This window comes from Acanthopagrus latus, chromosome 5, assembly GCF_904848185.1.
Source record: "Acanthopagrus latus isolate v.2019 chromosome 5, fAcaLat1.1, whole genome shotgun sequence".
Classification (NCBI taxonomy): Eukaryota; Metazoa; Chordata; class Actinopteri; order Spariformes; family Sparidae; genus Acanthopagrus; species Acanthopagrus latus.
Window position 1 is genome coordinate 26,903,894 of NC_051043.1, and position 22,394 is coordinate 26,926,287.

At 42.7% G+C, this 22,394-nt stretch overlaps 1 protein-coding gene across 6 annotated transcripts in view; it reads left to right on the top strand.

The window, feature by feature from the left end:
* The first annotated feature begins 396 nt into the window (after positions 1–396).
* LOC119019844 (membrane-associated phosphatidylinositol transfer protein 2-like) overlaps positions 397–22,394 on the top strand; it is a 44,916-nt gene continuing 22,918 nt past the window's right edge. For 5 of the 6 annotated variants that reach the window (XM_037098772.1, XM_037098771.1, XM_037098773.1 and 2 more), the window contains exons 1-2: positions 398–1,226; positions 19,853–20,099. In XM_037098772.1, the coding sequence (XP_036954667.1) occupies positions 20,022–20,099 (78 nt within the window). In that variant the 5' untranslated portion in view covers positions 398–1,226; positions 19,853–20,021. Of the gene's footprint in view, positions 1,227–19,852; positions 20,100–22,394 lie in introns of all 6 variants that reach the window. The other variant, XM_037098768.1, reaches the window with a different exon arrangement.

Consider the following 22,394-nt stretch of genomic DNA (forward strand, 5'->3'; position numbering starts at 1 on the left):
GGCGCCCTATCATCAAAACTGCTCCACTGAATATCTATACGAACCTGAGCTTTGTCAAGTTAGCGGAGGGAAAGACACATACCGGAAGTCAAGGCACCAGTCTTCCAGAATTAAATACTAAATGGTGTTTTGCACTATTGCTGTGTGGTACATTTCCCCAATGTTATTTTGTTCTGTAAGACTAGAAACAAGAGTACATACACCCACAGTCTTGAGTGATGGGGTGCAACATGTGGTCTTTTATATTGGCATCTCGGATATGATGTAGATATGTAGATATAAACGTGTGATTTAGGAAACAAGCAGCATCAACTTGCGTCTGTGTTTGTGTGTATGTTCACATGGGAATAGTTTTTGATTCGGACGAGACATTCCAACGATTCCAGTTTTAAGGGGGAAAAAAACCATACAAACAAGCAGGTGATGCTTTTATTTTTGAAGGCCGTACCGGAAACGTGTCAGTACTCGGGTCAGCCTGACAGTTTCGTGTCGTGCCTGAGAGGACTGTGGTGAAGTCTTGCAGCGGTTCAGACTTGAAGAGTGACAACTTACGACGGCGAGTGCTCTTCATGTGTTTGCTCGTGGCTCTTCCCGGTTCTCTGGACGGAGGCGACAGCCGTTGCTCTGAGCTCACACAGCCGTTAGGTTCGTTTACTCGCCGGGACGAGCCCAACCGCCGTCCCCCCTGCCAGGTTAGCTTGGATACTCAAGGACATTTTAACTTTACGGTAGCTACTTTGGCCTTTTTCTGTCGATTGAGGAAATCCAGCGTGTGTTTCTCCGGCTCAGCGATGTGGCCAGATTTTGTAAACACGGACAGAAACGGCGGCTGATACCCACCACCACCACCTTCCTCCCCACCTCGACTGATGATGTTTCTCTCCGCGTCATCTTTACATGCCGTACCCGCACCCCTTCCTCTGCCGAAGGGCCAAACAAACGGCGACGTGAAGGAAATCAGTTGCTGACTTTTCGATGCGTTCATCTCCATTATGGCATCGTTCCCCGACCTCCTCGTCAAGTCGGCGGCTGCTTCCTGCTGAAAGACAACCGCGTTGCTGCTGAAAGTGGTGACACCCCCCCTCCTCCTCCTCCTCCTCCATCTCCACCAACCAAAAAAGAAAAAGAAAAACCCGGAGAAAGACCAATGAACTTTGATTTCGCCCGAGCGCTGCTGGAGAGTGCTGAAGCCAGAGAGGTGCATCAGCGGCGTGCATCAGGTCCAGGTATGTGATGAGCATCGCAAGCCATCAATTTGTCATTACCGTGCTGCTGCTGCTGCCATGTTGCTAGGTAACTAACTGACGGTGGGTTTACTCCAGTTCAAATTTGATGCAACGTCACGTTTAGTAAATCTTATTTTACAAGGATTTTTTTTTTTTAAACAGTCATAACGCGCCGTTAAATATGTTTAGACTAACTTCGCCTTCCTCCTCTTTGGACTGAAGAAGTGCAGCGTATTTGTGTCTGCTCTGATGCGCTGTCACACAGGCATGCTTGTTAAAGCTGGTGAAATGCTCCTCTGTTTACCCTGACTGTAAGCTGTTCTTGAGTTACTTCACGCTGCATCTAGTGCCATATTAATGTTGAGGTCCCTGGAATCATTGATGTTTTTTTTTTTTTTTTTAAGGCTTCATATCCTTCCCCCCTTTTTGGAGCACTTTGCAGGGACACCCAGGTGTGTTACATTTATTTAAGACCCTGCTGCAAATGACAGCATGTTTGACTAACCATGCTCTTCACTAAGAACTGAAGGGGCTCTTATTTCACTTGTTTTTGACTTAAACTGAAACCTGCAGCAGACAAGCTTGTTTTTGATCCCCAAGGCTCATTCCTATTTCAGTATGACTTTATGAGTTTCAGCACCAAGAGTCACTCTGTTTGACTCAGCAGGCCCTGGGTGAGTCACTGAGGCAGTGCTGACTCGGAGGCTGTGGCGTCTGTTGTCCAGATGATGGCTCTGCTTTTGAGGGCAGGGGTTCCTGTGCAGCCCCTCCACACCGCGTGCCTCTTCTCCTACATCGCAGTGTTTGTATCAGGATTGCAATCTGAGACTAGTTATGATATATCTGTGCTCCCGCTCAGAGCCTCACCATATAAGAACAAGATCTAGCCTGCATGTGGAGAATGTTGACAGAGGAAGATATATAGAAGGAACATACCGAGATGGGTTATTGTGTTGTTTTTATGGGCCTGAAGAATATTGTACTATTATGCACGCAGGGTGTAATCTGTTTTTGACTTGTTGAAACTTGTGACCTATCTTCTTGTAGCCTCAACGGTTGTGAGGATTGTGTAACACACTCAGCATCAGCTGCTCTGTGATCGTATGGATTTCCTCGGCTGTGCCATTTTTGAAGCAACATCAAACCAGGAATTACAGTGGAGAAGTCCGTTGCAAGCGCAGTTCACAAAAAATAGAATTAATGCATTGTTTCCCGAGCTCAGTTATTGGCAGGCTTTGCCTTTTTTGGCACAGATTCTTATTTTCTGAGTCACTTTTAATTTTGACTTGTCGAGCGACTCATTACTTATGTTCCTAAGTTTTTGATCTGAAACACATACTGCTACTTTTATTCCCGATTGTAGCGAGTACCACATAAAATGTGTTGGTGACGAGCAAGATATTTTCTCATGCCATGCAGTTTTGTCATGAGGAAATCAGACTCAAATTCCCTTTGCTGATGTTGCTCCCTGTTCACTGAAGTGTTGCTCTGACTGAAACTGTCTGAAGTGAAGGCTATAGATTATACCATCACTGACCCCCCCCCCCCAGAATTCAAATCCTCCTCATGTAACTGTGCAGCGCCTTCTTTACCAGTCGTACCTGTTATCAGATTAGTGTAGGTGTCACCAACGTAAACACTGCAGCTCCTCAAACTATTTGCCTAACCAGTTTTCTACTAAGGGACGTCCTTCCCTCCCCCAAACAGACACACTCACACTATGCACATATGCGGTACATGAGCAGGGCTGTGCCTGCAATGCAAATTTTAAAAAAGACATATATCACCTGTTTGCTCAGTGAAAATGTTGAGTGCATAATGCGAGAAGGACTCAAAATGCATATAGAAAACATAAAGGGCCTTCAAGAGAAGTCACAAGTACTCACTGATTTCATGTAAGTCCTAACTAGTGTAGATTATTATACACTGTGAGTTAATTTGTGTGTCTTGGAGTGTAGACATGCTGATGGATAGATTTAACTCTGAAACATCTCTTATCACTCTAAACGTAACATTGTTTTCACTATCGGCCTTTATGTTTCAGGTGAACAAGCTTCATTTTCATGTGATTGTTAACTTTTGAGTAAATGCTCCTATAGAAATGTGTTGCCTGTATTGTCAGCTTGAGTGGATTTACGTTAAACTGTCCGAAACAAACAAGGTTGATGTTGAATATAATTAGATGTTGTCGTCTTGTCACGTCCTCGATGCTGCTATTTTCACCCGTCTTGGCTTAGTCTAGCGTCTCGCGTGTAAAGGAGATTTTAATCTTGAAGTGACTTCTCAGTTAAATAAAGGTTACATATGATGCCCCTCCCTCGGGAAATCTCTCATTAGAAAGACTTTTTTTTTTATTAACCAAGTCAATTTAACAGATTTTGAACACTCATTCAGTATAAATATTGAATGAGTTGTTTCCAGGAAAATTAGAACTGTCGCTTCAGTGCTGCAAATTTATTTGTAGCTCTGTTTGTGTGAAAGATCGACACAGTCAACATCGAAGTGGCCAGAGTTAGTTTCGTGTTGTTTTTCAAGAATAGCCGCGGATGGGCTTATACGTGTTTGTCTGGTTTTATTCAGTAACTTAAATCCTGTTGCAGAGCATATCTTAACTGAGGAGACAGAAAATATGTGACATCTGTTTTTATAAATGTTTTAATGCATCTGCATTAAGCGAAAGGAATCTTCCAGGAAGACAGTAGTTGAGTGGCTGCAACCTGATAGCTTTGCCACTCTCAGGTGTCTCTGTTGAATCTACCACACCAGACAAACACGCAGCCACAGAAGGAGAAACATGAATCAATCTATTGTTTGTGCAGTTGTGGTTTTTAAATGTGTCTGGAAAAGGTTTTTTTTTTTGATGTATGTTCAGTTGTATTTGCTGGGTTAATGCAGCTCTGATGCTCTTGTTGAGCCAACGCAAAAAGCAAAGTGGAGACACGGCAGTGACCCTTTTTGATAAATGAGGATAATAACTTCTAACTGCATTCAGATGCATGCTAATGTCGGCTCATTTGTGTCGCACAGGTCTCCCTCCACTCCACTGATGTTATACAGTTGCAGCAGTGTCTGACACTCTCCTGACCATCAAATGTTATTGAGAATATGTAGATATATGCTGTATGCCTAACTGAGTGTGGAGTGGAAAATTCCTGACAGGAGCCTGTAGCTTGTGTGTTTTTTATGTCCCAGGCTTGTTTGAGTATTCATAGCACTGCGTGGAATCTTTGTGAGGGAGTGTTTTTTTAAATTTTATTCTCACATGTGACAGGTCTTCTGTTCTCCTACTACAACCCTCAGTTTGCTTATGGTTGTCTTACAGCATTAGTCATTAATCCCGTGTGGCTATTATAAATACAGATGACAAACGAATGCACACAGCCATTGAGCAACAGTGTTTTCGTCGAGGAAAAAAGACTCACTTCCTGTCAGTTAAAGTTTGCGTGACGTATGCCGCTGCTCACCACATCTTTTGGTTCAATGTCTATACTATTTGAGCTGCTTATCAGATGAGATTGGTGGTACCGGAAGAGCAGAGAAACGTCAGGTACACACACTGTAAAAAGAGCTACGTGAGGCTTTTTGACTGCTGTAAAGTACTGCACCCATTGCACTGTAACATGTCATCATAAATTCAGTTGTTTGTTTGTGTGGTAATTTGCTGAAAAACCTGAAGTGTTGTGCGGTATCAGTGTTGCCTCATCTAATGTCGACTAGTGTTGACTACTTCGGGAAGACTATAGCATGCTGATCTTCTGTGTCTTATATACCGGCTTCCGTACACCCCACACTATCACCGTTACTCCCACCCAAGATAAAGGTGCAGTATAATTGTAAAGGCTAGCTGATAAGATGCACTGGATATTGACAGAGACAGCTGTTAAGCAATGTAAAACGTATTTACTTTTGTACGGTAGATTGCTTACTTATTTTATTCTATTCTATCTATAAAATAAACAAGGTTTTAACCCCATGATCTCTCTGGCTCTCATTTGTCTCAGTTAGTGAATTGTTCATACGGTTGCTTTAGCTGATTCCCTCGCTAGGATATTAGAAAAAGTCGATTTGTTCCACAGCTTGGCATATAATGTGGGAATTCAGTTTGCTATATGAGCTTGCAGGAAGATACTGAACATATGAATCTTGATTAACTGCAAGCCCTTTAGGTTATCTTGGACTCTGCATCGTCAGAATCTTTTTCCCACAGCTGATAACTCCTGGGTACAAAGACTTGCATGTCATGCTAACGTCATTTCTTTGACAGATACTGATTTTTATGGACTCTGACAACACCAGAGGGGATTTTTACAAGTTTGAGTGTATTTTCTCTTATGGTCTGGTGTTTAATCATCAATGAAGCTTCATAAAAATATCCTTTGGTCTTTTATTTATTGTCTGTCAGAGGACGTGACTGTTGAGTGGTTGGTTAGAAGTGCTAGAGAAGAAAGTGGCATCAGGTAAATGTGCAGCTGGTTGTCCAAGGTTGGTTTTTCACATATAAGGAATAGGATTAACGAAATGTGACGTGATTATAAGCATAAGCCTGTCTGGAAATGCGTGTGTTTTGCGTATGTGACTGTTTTAGGGCTGTTATTTCCCTTCAAATAAACCGTGTGGGTTCCCAGTACTCAGCTGACACATCGTCATGGTCAGCCTGATGTCTGCTTTGGAAGTGGATAATGATGATGGATTGATGAGGAACATGAATTCCTGTTTTATTCACTGTACTGCACACACACGCAGCTTTATATGACACAGCATCAGGCTGTATATCTTTTTGGAACAGCCTCATTTAACGTAACTTTTATTTCACCTGCATTTTATTAGTGGCCACTTTAAACATGATTTGTATAAGAAGTTTAAACTCGTGGGGCGTTAGATCATAGTGGTTTGGGAAACTATTCTGTATACTAAATGCATCACTGCATGAATTGTTACCTACCATTTCACATTAACTAAATATTTAGATTGTCTGTATAATGTTAAGGATCTTTGTGGGCTGATAACATTTTTGATATTCTGTCCTCCAGTATTCTGTTGATATCTCATTGCAGCAACACAACTCTCACATGTTGCATCTGCCAAAAGCACTTTGACACGGATACTTAAACAGAGCAGTTAGTAAGTAGTTTTTTCTCACAGTTTATCTTGCCCTCATGGCACAGGGTAGTTGAGACACATAAGGAATGCACCACAGAAGAAATGTGCTGACCATGTGCCGTGGGCTTTACATTTAAAGATGACCCGTGTTGTTAAGACTATGGAGCCCTTTGGGGCAAATTTGTAATTGTGTGCTATTTAAATAAGGTTAGCGTGACTCAATCAACCTGACCATTCAGTCTGTGAAATGTTTTGTAGCTGGTTGTTTTCCTCACCAATCTTGAGAAATGAATAGCATTGCTTTGTATTGACCAACTTTGAAGGCAAGCAGGTTGATTCGTGCATCCCTACTTAAAGTGATGCTAAATATGTCTCCGAGCTCACTAAAGGGAGTTGAAACAATTTCCCTTGTCAGTAACATATCTGTGGAAACCAAAGATTAGTATGGATGCCTTTCAGTCGTTCAGGCAGAGAGACTCAGTAGAGAGATTTGAAGAACGATAACTTACAATTTATGGTGCTCTCTTAGGGGAGTATAGGGATGCATTGCCAGCTGGCTGTTATATCTGAGGGTCTAATTTTTCTTTTAATTCATCTACAGCGGACAATCGGGCATCATGACAGTATTTCATATGAGGCTCCATCATGCACCTGGGTGCCAGCCAAGCACTGAATGGAACATTGTGTTTCCTCTGCACCTCGAGCTCCACAGTCTCTGTCCTTCTTCCCCAACATGCCTCCCACCTCAGCTCCCTTGAACAAAGCAGGTGATGCTAATGTTGGTGCTGAGCTGTTGACAAGGACAACAGGGGTACAACCTGTCCCCACCCATCCCTGATGAGCCAGCAGCTGAATGGCACAACGCTGCTAATGCTCCTTCAGTTGTGTTGTCTGGGAAATGAGACAAAGATGAAACAGTTTGTGCTGGCTGTGTTCGCGTCCCTTTGGACACCAGTTTTTCTAGCAATGTGAGTTGATTCCAAAGAAGAGCTGAGGTCTTTTTATAGCAGTCGACCACCCTCCTGTGTCCTTACTTGAGTTACATTTTATGGAAGAAGAATGAAGTCTGTTATGTGTTTCCTGTCAGGAAAGGGGATGTTGTTTGGTGGTGATACTAAGCTTGTGCAAGAGGTCACACACCCTCTCTATCAGGTACAGGGCAGCGACTTTTTGTTATTGACTACTCTGCTGATTATTTTAATCATTTGGTCTGTAAAATGTAAAAATAAATATATGGTGAACTGTGCTTTTTTACTTTCTCCCAGAGCTCAAAGTGACTTCTTCAAATTCCTTGTTTTGTCCAACCAACACTTTTTATTTACTGTTTATAAATGACAAAGAACAGAAGAAAATGCTTATGTTTAACATGCTTGACTGAGCAAATGTTGGCGGATTACCAGATGCAAATTTAAATCAATGAACTGTCAGAACACCTGGTGATGCTTTGCTTGTGTTGCAGCTCTAATCAGGATACTTCTTGGCTCTTAATCAGAGAGATGCAATAATAATACATATTACAATGAATGACCACACATAAAGCATAAACTTTATTATTTATTTCCATATTTTGAAAGTATGATTTTCTGGTCCGTGTTTGACTTTTCAACCACACCACGTCTGTACAACAGAATTAGCTCCTCTATTGGGTACGAGCTCCTCGTTTTGGTCCTTCTCCTGTTTGTAATTGCCACGTTCTGCGTCATGTTCACTCTCCTCCATGTTTGTTTGTGCTGCTTTCATGCAAATGTCCTTCCTGCATCTGTGCCCTGTGTCCAAATGATGAAAACATTGCTGTGAACAGTGTGATTCTGCAGCACAACAAAATAAAGGCTTGAGCATAATATGAATTGATGGACTTTTATAGACACAGTATATTTCGTCTTGTCTCATTGCCCTAATTGGAGCTACTTTACTATTTGCCCCTATAGTTTTTTCACTGCATGCAAGCCTCTTCATGCCAGTATGGACCATATATGCCGTTTCATATTTATTTATGTTTTGTTTTACCCCACCCCCAACCCTTGCAGCGCCCTCTGACTCACACAGATCATGTAAAATGAAAGCGACAGCGCTGCTTCATGTCACTATACCCACGCTCCCCTTTCTTTTCCATTGGCCGCAGACACCTGATTTTTCTGAGGCTAAAAATAGACCCCTTCAGACCCTCCCCCCCCTCCCCCCCAACCCTCTCCCTTTTTTGCTCCTGGTGTACAGGCTTTCAATGGGAAGTCTCTCTGTGTTATGCCCATTCTTCGCTTCCATGTGCCAGACAAAGCTCCGCGTTTATATTCACAGTTGTGTCTCTCTGTGGGAGAGAGACGTCAGAATCCTTTATGTTATAAGACTGATAGAGAGTGTCTGGTTTTTATACACTCTGATAAGAGAGTCCCAGAGTGATAAAGCCTGGTTCCACGGAGCTGTAAACCTGACCTCGGCACCCATCGAAATGTTAGCCAAAGTCACAGGACCATGAGCATCTTTGAGAATGGCCTTTTATGGTCAGCATGAGAGACAGCTTCTGTCTTTGGTCACTGGGTAGAACACTTTTGGGAAGCCTGCATTATTCATGCTGCACAAGAGGGTTTGAGGTATTTTACCAAAGGGCAGCGGACGGCCTCAGCTTTTCATGAGCAGCTTTCTTATCACTGACAGTTAATTTGCCTCGATGCGTGGTGTTCTCTAAAAGCACACAGGCCATCTCATTGAACTGATGACTCAGTGATTTGAATTTCTTTAAATCACAAACTTTAGAATAACAGCAGAAACACAGAATAAAAGCAACAGCTTCCATGCATGGAGATTGTTGTTATGAGATGAGAGTTGTTTTTTTGTATTGGTCTGGGAGTGCGTATTTTTCCTCTTTTCTGCAGTGCTATTTATCCATCCAGATTTCTTTGGTGTGAGTTGCCAGATTTTGGAGATATCTGCCTCCTCTAATATATGATGGAACTGGATTGTACTCTCAGCTTTTGGCGCCCAAAAAATACATCTGAAAAACTCCACAGCAGTGTCTCTTTCCAGAAATCGTGACCAGGTTAACTATTTTATTTCTGATGTACGTCTACTGTTAGTTTTATCATCACGCGAAAGGAAGCGTGCATGTTTTCATGGACCGGTTGCGAGCCAACTAAGCTTATTTAACTTGCTAACCAACGCTGTCACAAGCACCAGCCTCTCATTCGTGAGTAGGTGCACGCTTCCTTCGATGGCACAGTTGGAGGGTGTAGTTCAGGTAGGAAGAAATAGTTCCTACGTCAAACTGCTCACAACAAGGTCTGTGGATTATCTTGAAGAGCTTGGCCGATATCTCCAAGTGCCCAGCAGCTCACACCCAAACACTCTAGATGGGTTAAATAACATTAAAAGGAAAAAAATGTTTCTGACATGGGAACTGAAATCCTTCTGGATGCAAGCAGAGTAATTCTGTCTAATAAAAACAAAAAGGACACAGTTTGTTTCTCGCTGTTCCTCTAATGCACATTTGGTCTGACGCTTGCATATTTTTCTGTTCCTCTGTCCCCATTTTACTTCAGTTTCAGATCCATTTTCCCCTCAGCTACTAGAGCATGAGAAATTGGGGCACCAGGACCCATTTCCTCCCAAGGATTCAATAAAGTGAATATTGGTATTCTGCTGTGTTTCTGCACATTATTATTCTGACTCACTGCTAGATCATTAAAAAGGGAGCTATTATTGGTCTACTAGGTTAATTTTAAACTGAATGAAGAGAACTTGCATCATAATTGCATGGGGCATAGGGTATTTTTAACCCTCCATGTGATGCAGGCAGCAGAAGGCATGTCCTGACATTATTTTTTTAACTAAAGTTCAGCATGAGCAGTGAACACAAGGTACTTTTAAGTCTGCATGTTTGTCCCGTGAAGCCCACATAGTGCCCTGTGTAGTTCAGCCTGTGCCCGAGCAAGTTTGTCACACCCACAGCAGTTTTATTTTTCTTTAGTTTAATCCTGTTTTGTAGTGAATTGTAACCCCTTTGGCAGCCAGTAGGCTGACAGTATTTTGGAACCAGTCAGAGTTGCAGGTTGTTACTGTATCCAAGAAAACCAGAAACCAGACTGCAGGTGAAATGAGCCTCAGTGGGGACGAACAGAGACCGACAAAAGTGAAAGTGGAGACAGAAGAAACAGGAGAAAGAAGTATCAGCCCCGGCAGCATCTGGTCTCTACTTTCCTCGTCACTCTGACTTCATCTTGTCAACCAATAAGGAAAGGGCCCTCTGTGTCTCCATGGTAACCCCCCGTTCATGCAATGATGGAGAGAATAAAGGGGCAGGAAAAGGAATACGTTTTTGCCTCAGGCTAAACATTTTTCTTCACAAGTTTTGTAGAGTAGCATCCATCTCATTTCTCTTATTTGACATTCAAAACATTGCACGGTCAGTTATTTGAGTCCTAATTAATTTTTGTTTTTTGTTTTTTTCCTAATCTGGGAAGCTAAAAATAGAGTTGATAGACAGGGCAGTATGGTTTCTGTTTACATTTACACATGCTCTGAAATTCAGACACTTCAGAAGTTTACCTCTCTATTCAAGTAAGACTTTTTGCTGTCAGGGCTTATTAATTTGTATTCCAGATGTAAAACTTATCATGCTTAAAGAGGTAGTTTTTTTTTTCCAGGCTAGTGAGGTGGATTACATCGAGTAGATGTCAGTCAGCATCTTCCCAGTTTGATGAAGCAGGCAGAGGTATCGGCACAGAAGCTAACCGATGTGCTGGTGTTACAATTAAAGTGTTTAATTGTATGCAATATTTACAAGATTTTCACTGCTTTGTTTTGCTGTTGGACATCACTTTCCGGTGTGGAACTGAAGCTATTATATTGCTCTCTTGGAAGCCACCAGACTCCTTCAACAACAACAGTGATTCACCTTGCAGAGAGAGTGAGTTGCAGCTACAGCTGCCTTGACTGGCAAGTTTGTGTTATTGTGTGACTTTAATTTGCTAACACATAAATAACCCTTTAATTATTTAACAAATGATTTTTTTTTTTCTTTAAAAATACCTTCTCTTAACTCCATTCCCTGTCGATTGTCAGTCAGATAATTTGAATATCTGATAGACGTGAACCTGCCAAAGACAACGTGATAACGTAGGTGTAGTCTCACTAGGATAACAAGTCTCAGCCGCATCACTTCACGGGTGCATTACATACAGTCAAAGCCACTTTGGACTGTTATGGGAGATTTCTAGTAGCGATGATACTGGAAATCCATTAGTTGTTATTCCTCAAAGACTTTGTGTCAAGCTTTTGTGTTGGCAAGCACTCTGCAATAGGCTCCACATTAGCATGAAGGCCTTGAGTCAACATCATGTTGCGACCAAACACTCATGGAAGGGGTTGGGGGGGGCTGATGGAGATGTTTGAGAGAGATTGTCTAAATCTACAAAAGCATTTCCTGCCCGGGGGTCTGTAGGCCACATGAATTAGCTAATGGGATGGATGAAAAATGCTAGGGTAGGGATGCTTTCCTTTTCTGTATCTGTCCGAGTTACATAAGGCTGCTCTGTGTGCAGTTAATTCAGGCTGTCTGAGCGTTCGACGAGAATGACAGCGATGGGAGATCCTCATTTAACCTTGGCACGTAACTGATTAATCCAAGTGTAATTTGCATATAAGGTCATCTAATTTTGGATTTCAGAGTGAAGCGTGGCGTTGATTAGAGATAGGGTTGGTATGTAACCGGCCCGTTTTGGAAAACGGTGGGCTGATGAGCACCACTGAAGCATAAGAAAACAATGGCTCCACTTATTAAAGCAGCTTAAAGTTCTCAGCAGTCACTGGGCACCAGATTTATTTATGTAGAGTTTTAATTACATGCTGTCGTGGTATGTAATCAAAACTTTCCATATTTTCCACTGGTCCAAAGCTTCTGATGTAGTGAGGTTCACTAATCTGCCATGAGATCTTATGCAGCTATTTTCATGAAACTCAAATCGAACTACATGAGGTTAGTTAGAAGGAGCAAAAATAGCTGACAATTGCAACAGCAGCATTCTAGGTCAGTCATTTATTGCTCTATGGGACATTTTCAAGCAGTAAATGATTAGCTGTGACATGATTTAGAGTCATCATTTTCTGTAAACTTAAAGAATAGCTTGCCTAATCCGTATGCTGACTGAAACTCACAGTTAGTGGATGATTAACAGTTTGTTTGGCTGTATTTTTTTTAAATCTCTTGCTGTGCAGTAATCTTCTTTGCAAAGTTCGGCTTTCCTCATGACACCATACTCTCCGCTGTGGCAGTGCTTGTTGGTGGTTCGTGTTTGCTCTGTGTGTGTGTGTGTGTGTGTGTGTGTGTGTGTGTGTGTGTGTGTGTGTGAACGAGGATCATTTTTAGAAGCAGTTCTGCTGTAGGAGGAAGAGGACGAGGAGAAGGAGGAGGAACACAATGGAGGAGATGCTCACAGGGTGTCGAGTATTTTTAGCTTTTCCTTTGCACTGCGATGATGAGTAAAGAACAAGGGCAGGTTGTGCATCCCACCGACTTAGCCTGTTGAGGGGCAGGGACCTCTGGGACGGAGGCAGTGATGACCTGTTTTAAGGTGCATCATGGGAGCTTAATGTACGCACAATAAGTGGCGCAAGATGATGCATCACTATTTGTTGTGATTTTCTTTTATCCTCTGCGTTTCATATGATCGTAACATTACTCATGGAACTGGTTACTCATGTTGATGCTTTTTCACGGTGCCCTTGTCTCTGATCAGATCTCGGGTGATCGCATTGTGTTGCATCTCTACATTTGTCAGTTTTGTTGGCTCAGCCTCAGTTCAAAGGGAGCCTGTCATGTAGAATAAATGATGGATCCTCCAGAATGATTTCACAGCTTCTGCTCTTCTCTTCTGAGCTGTGCATTGTGTGGTACAGTATGCAAACCACCCTGCCAACCTTTTTGAATTTTGAGAGGAGACACATGTTTGCTCTCCCCTTCAGTGCTTTTATTGAAGTCACCCAAAGCAAAATGCTGTGTTTGTCCAGTAGCCTCCACCCAAACTGCACCTGTATACTGTAAAGAAATACTCTGGTTGATGTCCTGGTCTGTGTGCTAAAAGGGTTTTAGATGAAAATATATTTTGTCAAGGGTAAAACATTTAACACCCTTCGAAATCACTAATGTGGTATAGATAAAGATAAAGGCTCCCCAAGTTACCATCTAACACCTTAATAAAGATAGATTTATAGATGTGGATAAAAGTAGTCCGTCTGGGGGAAACAATGCGTTTCCATTCTTCATTCAGCCCAAAAGTGTCCAGGGTTTATAGGGTGTAAATCTATTTTGTATTCGGTAATCTGTGCCACATAGTTTATATTTATCTCAGTTATACCCTTGGATTAATGATGCTTCATCTTTTGTCCTTAATAGATACTTCAAGGGATAGTGTGCTTATCTGAAATATGCCTCATGGCCTCTTGAGGCATTGCAGATGGATGGTGAACTCCCTCGCTCTGGCCGCGGAGCTCACACACACCAGCACAAACTGCATTGTCTTAAGCCTTTTGACATTTTAACTGGATTGGTAGATAAGCCCATCAACTCAATCAAGGGTTCTTGTCACAGACTGTGTTTGCAGCCGTTGTCATAGCCAAAGTTTTCTCTGCAATGTCAGGGCAACACTGTGTGAAACTGATCTATGGTATTTTAGGCGGTCCAGGGGCTAACATTTTCCACTTCCATTTTAAAGGGGTCTTGCTGCGGGTCAGTCATGAGGGAACCCCTGCCCCCTGCTCCTCCTCCAGCTCCGCTGGGATTCACCACCTCCTCTCTTTCTCTGCTCCAAAGTGGCTCTCTATAAAACAGGGCTAAATTTAAAGGAGCACCACCATTGCGGAAAAAGCCTCCTGTGAGTCAACACCTCCCTCCCAGTTTTCTGCTTTGTGTCAACAGCATGGCCCAGCTGTTACTCTCAGTCCTGCGATCAACCTGTCTGCTATACTCATAGCTTCCAGTCTTAAGATATTAGTTGCACCTTCAACAGAATTAGGAATACAGCTTTCGTTTGATGTGGTGTAGGGCGGACTGTTGTGGCAAGAAGGTGGATCTCAGAGTGAAAGGTAGATTTACTGATTAGGCGTGAGTGAGAGCCTCTGGTCTGCGAGGGATAATCCAGCCTTTGCTTTGTGTAGTAAAGCAGGTTTCATCTGTTTAGTACAGACACCTCAAGCTGTTCAGAGGTTAACAGATGTGCTCATCTTTGAGCACTTGTTGGTTTATTCTGGCTCCGGGAGTCACACAGATGTAGCTGTGTTTACAGGCCTTATGGTTCTCGTGGTATTAAGTATAATGTTCACTGAAAATTTCCCCTGGACTGACTCTGATAACAGGCGGTCAGACCGGTGCCTCTAACGAAATTTTAGCTGGTGTTTAGCAGGGTTGAGGAAAAAAAATCAATTCTTGGATGCATAATGATTCTCTCTTAATGATCATATCTCGATGCAGAAGAGTCAATAACCGTAAATTTAAATCCTAGTTCCTGACATTATGATCTTCTGGAACAATTTTGTAGTTCTATGTTACTTGAATCAGTCATACTCTCGCCTGGAGGATTGTTTAGCACGCCCTGTGGTTTATCACACCTTCTGAGAGGGACACAGATGAGGTACTTGTGGCATCATACACCTCGGGGAGGATGGTCTTGCCACAGCTGGCCACATGGGTTAACAGGTTACGAAACCAGTAGTTTTGCGAGAGGTACAAACAGAAAACAATCCAATCCAAAGTAGCTGTCAGCGGCTTCAGTTTTGTCGAAAGAGGAGCAGAAACATCGGAGGCTGCGTTGTGATGAGCGCTGCGCAGCGGCGTGTGCTGCTATTGCGTCACTGCCTAGAGGGGGTAGAAACTGTATTTTTAGAAGGGAATGAGCATATTCTCCGAGCAGACAACGTCAAGCACTTTGCTTGCGTATGCTAGGATTATTGTGACCGGGCTATTTTTAAGCTGCGTGTGTGAGAGTGCTTTTTTCTGGGTCAAGCATGGTGCCAGTATGCTCTCGAGGCTGCTGGTGGATCATGCTTTACAGGTCCGATGCTGTGCACAGCATCTGCATCAGTCACAAAAGAAAGAGTCAGGCAGACGCTGGTTTTAACCACGAGGGACTCAACAGCATTTTCAGGAAGGGTCTGTCTCCTCAATCCTGCTGTGAATGAGACGTATCGATTATATTTGTGGAGCCATCAGACCAATTCAAAGGCTTCATTAATCTTTTAGAGTAATCATTAAAGGAGAGGATATGGCTTACTGAATCCACAGCCACAGTACTAAAATCTGTGTGTTGCAGTTTCTCATTAAAAATTAAGTATCCAGATCCCAAACTGACACTTCGAATAAACACAGACAAAATTTGTGACAAACACATTTTTGCGGGAGACAGTCAGGGTGTGTCCGTCTTTGGCTGTAAGTGTGTGTGGGTGTGTGTGTGTGTGTGTGCGCGCGTGTGTGTGGTTATTGATTTATTGATCAACACACTGAGGAAGAGCCCGTGTTTACAGTGGTGCCGAGGTACAGACGTATAATAAATAAAGGACATTTTAAAAAAACAGGATGAAATTAACAATGTTAAAAAGAAAAAATTCAGATGTTGGCATTGAGACATAAAACTATAAGTGTGGGAGAAAAATCTAATGTCCAGAACACTTTGACCTCACAAGATAGGATATTGTACATCCCCTGTATAAACGTGAGGGCCGGTAAGGTACGGATGAGGGCATAGTGACATCTGATCTGTGAGTTTATGGTCTTTGCAAACTTAGCAGTTGGAAGCTGCTGCAGATATTTCTACAGAACAGATTCTTGACAAACCAAAGCTGTTGTTTGTGTAAACTCGTAGGACGGCTCTCGGTCTATCTTTGGTAGCAGAGTTACTGTCTTCTGCGCATTTTCTTTCTCTTCCTCACTGGGCCAGAGGTGAGAAGCTCTGCAGAAACTTTTCCCTTGTTTGTTGTTAAACAGATAGCCATGTATGGGGGGGATGCTTTCTGAGCTGTAGATATAATCAGAACATTGAGGAGACTCGGGAGGATTAACATGGCAGCACACTGAGCATACAGTTGTGCTTTTATTTTGTTCCTCCTCGCATGTTTGTATAAACTACTCTAACGTAAGTCATCGGTGTCTGAGTTTTCTTCGTCCCTCCTGAATGGTCAAGCAACATTTTACTGGTTAATCGAAACACACCTCAACCGATTAATTCATATTCAAGGTAATAGTTGCAGCTTTATAGGATAGTAAAACATGAATGTCGCATGCATCAACATCACTGAAAGTCCCTGTACAGCATGATCACCTCAGGCTCCTCGCGGTGACTCATGGTGGCCGGACACAATAATACTACAACTGTTCGGAGTCCCTCTGTTAAGCTGCTTGTTGTGTTTCCTGTATCTCTCTTTCTCTCTCTGTTGTCCTCCCTGTCTTTACATACCCAGTGTCCTTTTTTTTGTATGTGGGTTGCCTGTTGCTGGCAGCTGTCTGGACTTGGATTCACACAATAGTCACTCTCTGGCAGATAATCCAACAGTAAGAGAATCTGTCTTATCATGTCACACTGAATCATTTCCAAATCGGTCCAGCTGTCACGTCCAGAATGGCTTTGAGGGAATTCTCGGAAAACACAGGTTGATGGCAACCCGCATTCAAACCACCGCCGTGTTGTTTAACCACGCTTCAAGTGGATTCAAGTGAAGCTGTTTATCATCAACAGCGTCAGCCAGAGATGAGCACTGTGACCTTCACCTCTAAAGCCTGGCACTAACCGAAGAGGTCTCTGGCTCTTGAGCCGCAGGCTTTTCTCTGGGCCTCTCTGGGCTAGCCTAGTTTTATCCCAGCATTTCTCAAGAGTGCAGTTATTTTCAGCAATACATGACGTTCTGCTCTGATTTTGTCAATGCATTGTTCTGCTGTGTAGAGCATAGATATTATATGAAAAAATGTATAGAGGACATTGTTATCTTGTTTTTAACAGGAACACCTCCCAGGCTTTAGTAAGCACCTGCTTCAGGTTGGGGAGTTGGACAGACTGCATCCTGCTTCAGAGAGCTGAATAGGTGAATGTGTTTTCAGTGGGAAGTTCTTGACAACAAACACATTACGACAACAATAAAATACACAGTAATGTATGAGTAAATGGGCCGACATTTAGAATAAACGAAAGATATGATTTATAACAATGAACGGTTAAAACCACAAGAACTCAAAGCAGTGCGAGACTTGAGTGCAACGTCCAGAATAAATCACACTTTAAATAGTTCTTCCAGACAAAGTAAGTCTTCAAGTGCTCAATAGGTGGTGGACCAGAGCACTTGTGACCTCACCAAAGCTGGCCTTTGTTCACTGAGTAAGTGACGCAGTGGGAACATTAGTGCGATTACACAGAATGGGCGGGTGCCAGACTGCTGAGGTCCAGTTGCTTCCACAGGTCAGGAAAGAGTGTTACGCAATGATGTGTAGTCACATTTGGACGGCCAGATGCGGGCAGTGCCAGGACGGTGTTGTTGTCTTGCGTCACATGTACTGTAAAGTCCAAAGGTGACTAAGATGTGTGTGTTGTGCTTCCACCAGCCACATCTCAATACAGAACTGCCCTTCCTTTTTAATGTAATCTTGTTCGGTGATGGCACTAAGTGGTTGGTTGCATTGTGGGTAATGTAGCCACCAGGGTTTGAAAAGCAGTCCACTGCTTTAGCACTGCACTCCTATAACACTGATACACTATAAACTATCAACAATCAAAATCAATACAGCCAGACCAGAGATATCGCCTCCTTTATTCCACAAGTTCCTCCTCCTTTTCAAAACCTGACACCCCATTACCCACAATGCAACTTGACCACTGAGTGACATCACTGTATGCAGTTTTTTAGTTTTTAGATAATATGCAGTTTCCTCTGGAGCCACAAAAGGCTTTATACAGCGTTTTTTTTCACATACGCAGCAGCACTCCCTATGACCTCTGTACACACTTTAATGTGTAAAATTGGTGGAGTTGCCCTTTAAAACTAGCTGTGAGGGCTGGATTCCAACTTTCCCAGCTCAGATTAGTCAAAAAGTGGAAAAATATTTCTCATGACAGATCGCTGAGAAAGAATTGAGTGGCCTCACAGCCCAAGGAGAGAAGCTGCTCTGCTTTCTGGTGGTACGTCACTAAAACAAAGTTCACTTTGTTTCACCATCGTCATATTACAGTTATTGATTTTACACAGCCACAAATATAGAAAACAGAAAAAAACACATTATCACATCATCATGCGTCCTGCAATCAGCAGTATTTAAAAAGAAATATGGTATTGTGTCTTTTTTTTTTTTCCCCAAGGCTTTCAAAACAAGAGTGAAGTCAGATCAAGGTCCTTAACTGCTACAAATCCACTTTGAAAAATAAAAAAATATAGACGAGTTGTTTTCTGCGCCAAGGACTGAAGTCACTCGTTTGTTTGTTTGACTTGTTTTTTTTTTCCAAATATTCGTGCCTCTGTTGATAGAAATGTTCTGTCATCTAGTAGATATCTCCCTTTCTTTATCCTCATCAGTTAATGTGTCACCTCAGCTAACAGTCCGTACAGTCATGATCTCGTTTTTGTACTTTCTTGGCTTTGGAGAGCTGTTCCTTTTCTTTTCTGTTTTTTTTTTCCCTGAGTGGTCAAAAGCAGACTTCTGCAACTCACGCCACCCACACGCTGGTTATGTATAGTCCACACCTACCCCTATCTGCCCAGTGGTTTGAAAACAATGCTTTGTGCGAATCTAGAGCTGCTATTTGTGAAACCTCGATCATGCACGGGGGGGCTCTTACAGTGTTATGTAATGCTCCCCACTCAACCATAATCCCTCTTATGCTGAGTGAGCCCCCCCATGTGACGGTGCTGAGGGGTTGGTTGAGACTGGGTGGCTGTTGGGACCGTCGGCAAGGCACGGGTGCTCTCTGGAGACTTCGGCCGACTGTGCAACACACACACACACACACGCACACACACACGCATGCACACTGAGCTGTGGCTTGTGTATAAGAAGAGAAGTTTATCCTGGGAAATGCCTTACTTGGATCCTAGACGCTGGATGGAGACACAGTGCTGATGCTCCAAGGCTTTGACCAGGCAAACAGTAACCACACTGAGCATCTGTGTCCCGAATGACTCCGGCTTTCCTCCCTCTTCTTCATCTTCATCTTCATCTTCATCTGCTTGTGAGCCACGACAATGAGCCTTCCTCCTTGGATATGTGTGGAGGAATCTTGCACCGTCTGAAATTAGTATGCTTGCTGTTGTTTGATTTTTGTTTGTTTTTCTATGGTGAATCTTTTTTTTTTTTTTTGTTTGTTTCTGGTTGAAGCTTGTTTCTGCTTTTGAGGAATGGATGTTGACGAAGACTTTTGGAAGAACCGCTTAGTGTTTTTGGAGGCCGCCGTCAGGGTTACCATCATGTTTTGACTATAACAAACACCGCTGGTTGGATGCTGTCTAGTGTTTATTTTCTAATATATTCGTTGCTTACATGCTTTTATTTTCTTCTTCCCCCACAGGAACCATCAATGTGGACTTCAGCTGGTGATTTGACAGTTCACATATAGGAGCCTCCCCCCCAGAGTCTCTCCTGTCCCCTTCCCCCCTCCCTTCCCTCTGTCCCCCCCTTCCCCCTTCCCTTGTCATTCTTTTCCCCCAATCCCCCTTTTACCTCACCTCTAATTCACCATGCTTATCAAGGAGTACCGCATCCCCATGCCCATGAGTGTGGAGGAGTACCGCATTGCCCAGCTCTATATGATCCAGGTGAGGTCACAACACCATTTTACCAAAGTCTCACCTACACACACACACACACACAGGACAAAAGTAAGCGGTCGGAGAAGGAGATACATTAACAGAGGATATTTCGTCATTGCGATCGCGGTGCGCCCAATTATGAAATGATTGGTCACACGGCATGTGACGCGGGTGGAATAACGGAACAAAGAGAGCTTGTGTGCCGACAGATTATCCAATTTAAACTGTTTTGAAGGTGGCTGTTTCCACACGTTCGTAGGCTGGTTGTTTTTATTCAGGAGAGGGGTGGGGGCACCCTGCACTCACTGCAAACAAGGTACACAAACACACACACACACACACACACACACACACACACACACAAAGACAGTTTCGATTGTCTGACCACATCCATGGCTGGAAACTCGGGGTCTGCGTAGGAGCTTTAGGGTTTTCAGTTCCAAGCAGGAAAGGCTGGTTTACGCAACTTTAGTGATCCTGTGAAGCAACATACTTACTTTTGTCCCTCGTCTTTGTACATGTGTACATGAAGGAGGATTTATTTAATCCAGTGGTACTACCAGGTGCACTGTGAGCAGCCATACACAGATGAGGTATAGAGAGTGATCACAGTGACTCACACTGTGCAGGATAACCACAAAATAATCTGCATTAATGACTTACTATTGATTACACATTAGGGAGTTTAGGTGCATTTTGTTATTTGAGTGTTGTATGGTTTGAGGGACATGCTGACTCAACATTCAGCGGTTGTGTTGGGTGTTAAGCTGCACGGTTACGTAACGAGTGTCACAAGTGTTTTTTACATTTGTTGAAGAGCAGGTTGAAGTTTCAGGTCTGTTTTATCAGGTTGGAGGATTTTGTTGGGTCAGTTAATCTTGTGATGCTTTGCAGTGAGCAAGAATCATGTTTCTTAGTCACGCTATCCAGTGAAATAAGCAGATAACCATGTTAAATGTATTGTTTCAGACATTAACTTCCCTTTACAGCGAACACAAAGACATGGACCCTGACGTATATATTTGCTAACAGAAAATATGTTTACCTGTCTTATACTCACACTTACTGGAGTTAAGTTATCATACATCGCAGCTACACTGGTGTACTGTAGTCATGTGTAAATAAACCCTAGCATGCCTTCAAGCTGTTGACCTTTCCATCGAAAGGCCTCTCCTGCAACTCTTAATCTTACACAAGAATTAATGTTGACGAAATGATCTCATATTAAAGTCCACCTGCTGGTACAATCCTCCATCACAAGCTACCGGTTTGTTCACACCTGTGATGCCCCAGAGAACCTCTCCTACTATTTACTATGAAAACAGGTTGTCTGAAAGTGTTATGTCTGAATCAGAACTTGAACGATTTGTCAGCAATGAGTAGTGGTATTGCATAATTGTAAAGGCATTTCTTTGTCCCGTCTGCACGAATGGAAAAATATTTGCTGATTACATCAAAACTTTTCACTTAACAACCTTGTTGGATGTTCTGTTATTTTCTCTTCATCGCTACACTGTGGTGAAACGAACAGACAGGGAATTGAGTCGATGGCTGGGAACATGACTCATCGGACATGCCCCGAAGCAAGCAGGCATGTCAAGACTGCAAAAACTAGTAACTGCCCCACACAAATGTTAAGTGTGAAAAACATTTAGCTGAAAAAAAAAAAAAACTAAAATACAAAATTAACTGAAACAACTTACAAAAATGAAACAAAAATATATAGCAGATGTCTTTATTTTTAGTATTTGTCAACCGCTCAGTTAGCTATTCTCTGACAAACACCCCCCATATTATTAGTTAAAAACAAAAAATAAACTAATACTGATCATTTTAGAACAAACAAAAAGCTAAACATGCAAACCCACCCTGGAAAATAATGGAATACAATATAATACCAATAACTCTGCAACACACTTCTATTCACTTGATAACTTCTTTGGCATGCATCGTTGAGAGTTGTACACTGTCAATCCGCTGCACGCACAGTGTCAGGTTTAGTCAAAGACGTTACACGTGCTCATGCAGATTTACACAAAGTCTGGCTGCAGTTCAGATGTGCATTCTCAAGCATGTAAGCAAGTCAAGAGGAAGAGGAATTCTTACAGTAGTGACCCATAGTTACCTTTCCCCCTGACCTCACCCTCTATCGCACCGCCTCCTGCTGTGAGGCTTCTGTCACTATGGCAACCGTGACATAAGCAGCGAGCTGGTGGTCAGGTTTTGTTCGAGAGAGGGAGTGAATGAAAAGAGGAAATGGAGGATAAAAAGAGAGGCTGCGAAGGAGGGAGGGGAAGAAAT